Source organism: Nicotiana tabacum, chromosome 10, assembly GCF_000715075.1.
Source record: "Nicotiana tabacum cultivar K326 chromosome 10, ASM71507v2, whole genome shotgun sequence".
Classification (NCBI taxonomy): domain Eukaryota; kingdom Viridiplantae; phylum Streptophyta; class Magnoliopsida; order Solanales; family Solanaceae; genus Nicotiana; species Nicotiana tabacum.
This window is the reverse complement of record NC_134089.1, coordinates 149,264,731-149,269,831: the sequence shown is the minus strand read 5'-3', so window position 1 is coordinate 149,269,831 and position 5,101 is coordinate 149,264,731. Positions and strand designations below refer to the sequence as shown.

Below are 5,101 nucleotides of genomic sequence, written 5' to 3'. Positions count from 1 at the left end.
TGGTTAAGTTTCTATTAATAAACAAAAAAAAATATGTGAATGACCCGTCAACATTATGCTCTTCCCAGAAAGTAATATATATGTATCTGTGTGGGGTATATACATATAAAAATATATATGATATATTGATGGAAGGTGAACAAAAAATTTACCATTCATGTTTTGTTAGTTTCAAGGGTATATATTATAACTTCGATCGGTGATTCTTATATATTTTCTATTATAATATATATGTGATAATTTATATAATAGTGGTATGTATAAAGTATAAAATACACAACTTTAAAGAATATGCATGGGATATTTTGTTAGTTTTTATATATATAAAAATATATGATATATTGAGGGAAGGTGAACCAAAAATTTATCATTCATGTTTTGTTAGTTTCAAGGGTATATGTGAGCCAAAAATAAAACGTTAAGGGTATACGTGAGCCATTTTCAATACTTTAAGGGTATTTTTAGACCAAAGGATTAACAGGGGGCATTTTTGAGCCATTTTCAATGTGTTAGGGGTGTTTTTATACCAAAAGGTTAACGAATGGTATTTTTGAGCCATTTTCAATATGTTAGGGATATTTTTGGCCCTTTTCCGTTATAGTTTTGCAGATAATTGAATATGCTAGGGGGAGAATTACGAAAATTAAGAAAATATGGTGCAAATCAGAAGTAGTGCATAGATTAGAGTGAGCCAGAAACTGCAATTACTTATAAGTTATGGGGCTAAAGTTAACTTTAGCTATAAAGTTGCTGTAAATTGTAATTCCCCAATTTGGTGTAGGGTTTCGTTCGAGAGAAACATGCAGCCGCCGCCACCATCACCACCAGGATCAAGCTTGTCAATCGCATCGGATTCGCTGCCGGAGAAGACACAAAAGCTCAACGAGGGAGATGGATATGGATATAAAGGAAGCTTGTCAATCGCATCGGATTTGCCTCCGGAGAAGAAACAAGAGCTGAACGAGGGAGATGGAGATAAAGGTCAAAGCGGAGACTTATCAGCCGAATCGGATTCGGATTGCGAAATTCAGGAGGCTACTCCCGTCATGAAGTATTATTTAGAAGGAATTTGCCCTTGCTGCGATCAGAAGGTGGCTATTTGGCAGAGGTACCGCCAACTAATCAAAGAGAGCGAGGTATATTCAATTAGTAGTATTTGTATCATTACTAAATTTTCGCCACACAAATATTATCTCTTCTGCTTAATCCCATTATTTGCAGTTATGTGTATATACATATGTCTCTACCTTCTTTTGTTTCTTGCTTTATTGTTTAGCTCTTACATGTCTTTCTTACTACTGTTAGTTAACTATGCGTCTGGTGCATGCAGTAGGTGATGTTTGTGTGTGATTGGTTGAGTTGTACTTTGCTAGGGCTTTGACATTAAAGATGAAGTCCTAGTGGATGCTCGATGGTGACCATCTGGCCCATGACAGGGTACTTAAATAATCCTGAGAATGTTAAGGAGTTGGAAGATTATGCTGAAAAGGCACTTGATACATGCAATGCTCGAGAGGTATGCTCTTTTCACAGTTTCTATTGTCTTTCCAGTTGTTCTTTTCCTTTTGTTTTCTCTAGAAAGTTAAAAGCGTTCCCTTGTACTAATATTAGGGCACTAAATATGTGGTCGAGAAAATTCTTAAGGTGAATGGAAGTGGCTGCCGTGACTTCCATTTCTATATTACTCTTACTGTCAAGACATCTGATGGCGAAAAGCTGTATTTTCAAGCTAAGGCGGTGCGAAGTTTAGAAGGTTCTTTGGATTTCCCAGTCGTTAGGCCTAGGGTAATGAGAACTGCTATTCATTCCTTAATTCTGTTTATATTTTGGCATGCTGAAATTTCTAGCTTTAGTCTTCAAGTTTCATAACTTTAACGATCTCATAGAAGACCTCGTGAGTTTTAAGTCATTAGGCTGCTGCAAGGTTTAGATTAGTCGATTCATTAAGAACCAACTAGCTGTTGATGGTAGATATAAGTTCTTGTAGAGAAAATGTTACCTGTATCTAACTTTATGCAACACTATTTGACACCACATGCAGTTCAAGATATTAATTTTGTTTAAAATTGTATAAGTAGTAGAAGAAGAAAATCTCAAAAATAGAGTGTTGAAAAGTTTTTTGATAAAAGAAAACCACATGAAAGTTCAAGTTTGATTAATTACTGGACCTCAAAATATGTTTGTATGAGATAATGTTATTAGTTGAATACTAGAGTGTCAAATATTTGAGTTGTAAGTAAAGTGTGATTATTTAAGATGTAGGAGGCATTGGAGGACCTGAAACATATATCTAAACTATATGTGACATCCAAGTTGCTGTCCTTGTCAAATAAATCTCTGAAGAGAAACTTGTCCTAATACTTGTAGACTCTGAAATTAGGAAAACTAGCCACTGGATCAAGAGCAATTGTGCTGTTTTTTGGGAATTCTTTCAGGATTGTGAACCTGGAGAGAGTGAAAACTTGGTGCATTAGACCTTAGCCAAGACACCGGTTCGTTTGAGGGCTTTCCTTCGTTCGAGGGCTTTCCTCCCTCCCTCTCACCTCTCCCTTTCTCTCGCCTCTCTCTCTCTCTCTCTCTCTCTCTCTCTCTCTCTCTCTCTCTCTCTCTCTCTCTCCCTCCCTCTCTCTCTCTCTCTCTCTCTCTCTCTCTGCATGTTGCTGCTGCTGCTGCACTCAACCTAAATTTCCTAGTCTTTTGTCTTAATCCCTTCATGAAAAACATGTCATAATTTGTGCTTCATCAAGTTTAGTTTGTCCCCTCTACCATGGCCTCAAGGTTTGGTTTCGTTTCAATTCCCCTTATTCTGATCTATATTTCTCCATTCTCACTTTCATTTGGGCTCATCCGCACCACACCCAGCCGTCACGGATTCCTCCTGTGCTCTCCAATGCTAAGAGATTAGGCGTCCTGTAATTTATCAGTTTTTTGTCAACTCTATGTTATTTTTATATGTGGGGTTTGGGTGGTCAATGAAGCAAGAGTAAAGAAAGAAGACGAGAAACTTGGGACCCAAATTTGTGGCAAATGAAGTGTGTGCAAACCTTAGGAGACTTGAGTTCATATTCTAGCGGAAGTAAAAATATTAGGTGATTTCTTACCATTTGTTGTGGGCGGCGTTACCTTGTAATTGGGCTGGTGGGAGGCACCAGCTACTAGTGGAACAGTCAAGGTGTGGCGTAAGTTGGCCCGTACACGAGAAATTTGAAATTGTCGTAGTTTCACTGATGCATCTGTTGTGTTTGCTTTCTACTTTTGAAATCTCAGCGAACATAAATTTTTGGTAATACACTTTCCTTTATATTAGCTTTATTTGTTAGATAGACGTTCTTTAATTGCTTATTGTTTTTATATGAATTCCAGTGTTTCAAATGATTTATACTCTCTATCTCATCTCTTGATTTTTAGAGAAATAGGTAAAAAGTTGCACAGGATTCTCCCCACCCACTATTTAATCAATAGTGCCATAGAACTCACAGTTTTTGCAAACTGAAATTCATTCACCTATGGTAGAATGAGTGTTGCTATGTCATGATTATGTAACTTCCATTGCTTGCTGGCAGCTTACATAATGTGTGTGAAAATGAACGCAGAAATGATATATTCAGTTTTGATTAGGCCCAAGAAGTGAACCTGGAAACTGTTTTTGTAATCCTGATTTACTTAAGGATTCTGGGGATAATGGGTGCTGTACTGCTCTAGGAGCATTACTTTTTCCACGGGTGCTATACTGCTTAAAGACTGGTAAATTTCAGCATTTGCAAATTGCTCTCTCACTTATGCTATTATATATATGTAGGCGAAGGGAGATAAGGACATATGGTGATGTGAGGTGAAGGGAGATAAGGACATATGGTGATGTGAAGGGAGATAAGGACATATGGTGCATCAAGGTTTAGCTTCATGGTAACAGCTTGTGGAAATGGTGGACAGGATTAGCAGCTTTGTGGTGATATACTATTTAATTGCCCTTATTATAGCCTGTTTGGCCAGGCTTCTTCCTAGTCCAAAAGTGCTAGGAAGAACACTTTTTTGGGAAGCCTGTTTTTTTTTTTTTTTTTTTTTTTTTTTTTTTCTTTTTTTCTAAACCTGAGGTGTTTGGCCAAACTTTTTTGGGGAAAAAAACGCTTTTGGGAAGAAGCAGAAGCACTTTTTATGAAACAGAAAAAGTAGCTTTTCCGTAGAAACAGAAGAATTTTGACTTTTCTTTTTACTGAAAATACCCTTAGCAAAATGTAGTATTTTTCAAAATAACCTTATTCTAAACCTAATACTTGGGATATTAATTAATAAATATATTTTTTTTATTTTTAGGATAGCTTTCTAATATATAGTGACTTCTGGGGTGAATGTTTTTATATTTGTTGAATATTTTTTTGATATATTTAAATCATCTTGAAAGAATTAAAGTACTTTTTAATTTTATTTTCATATTTTATTTAAATAAAATAAAAAACCTTAACTATTATCTTTAATAATAAAATTTTGAAGTTTTTTATTTACTCACATAATATTAACTATTAAGTAAATCCCTTCATGTCCTAGTTCTTAATTTGATACTTAAAAGTACTTTTTGAAAAGTTTGGCCAAACACAAATTATTACTCAAAAGTGCTTTTCAGATTGATTAGTCAAACACAAACTGCTTTTCTTTAAAAGTACATCGAAAAATACTTTTAGAAAAATCACTTCACAAAATATTTTTCTAGCTTGGCCAAACAGGCTATTAAGTTTTTGGCCATGTTAAAGTTATGTCTTAAGATGTTATAATTAACTAAAGATTTGGTCGTTTAAGGTGGAAGAATTGCTCCATTTAATTTTCTGGTGTGTTTATTTGGGTGGATCTTGAGACTCCCGGTCATCGCTTGGTCCGTTGCCATTATAAACATGGCTATACTAAAATGTTAACAAAGAAACTTGACTAGGGTATGTTTAATAAAAAATTATAAGTAAAATGTTGCTCTCAAACGCACATGCAAGTATATCTGGTCGACAAGTAATATAGGATTGTAAGTTTAGATATCATACCCACAAGGACGTGTGATTAACTATCAATTAAATTAAGCCCAAACAATTAGTCTTTCAAGCGATTTTCTAAAGGG

General features: G+C 35.3%; 1 protein-coding gene across 4 annotated transcripts; it reads left to right on the top strand.

Annotated features, from left to right (window-relative positions):
* Positions 1-744: 744 nt before the first annotated feature.
* On the top strand, positions 745-4,821 carry LOC107828606 (uncharacterized). 4 transcript variants are annotated; one of them, XM_016655961.2, is made up of 4 exons: positions 745-1,136; positions 1,334-1,516; positions 1,612-1,785; positions 3,800-4,821. In XM_016655961.2, exons 2-4 carry the CDS (start codon positions 1,412-1,414, stop codon positions 3,824-3,826), a joined length of 306 nt encoding a protein of 101 aa, XP_016511447.1. In that variant the 5' UTR covers positions 745-1,136; positions 1,334-1,411; the 3' UTR covers positions 3,827-4,821. The 4 variants fall into 4 exon arrangements, 3 of the variants coding, with proteins under 3 accessions (XP_016511447.1, XP_016511445.1, XP_016511446.1); XM_016655959.2 differs by having other exon boundaries at positions 1,331-1,516; XM_016655960.2 differs by having other exon boundaries at positions 746-1,136; positions 1,374-1,516.
* The last annotated feature ends 280 nt before the right edge of the window (positions 4,822-5,101 follow it).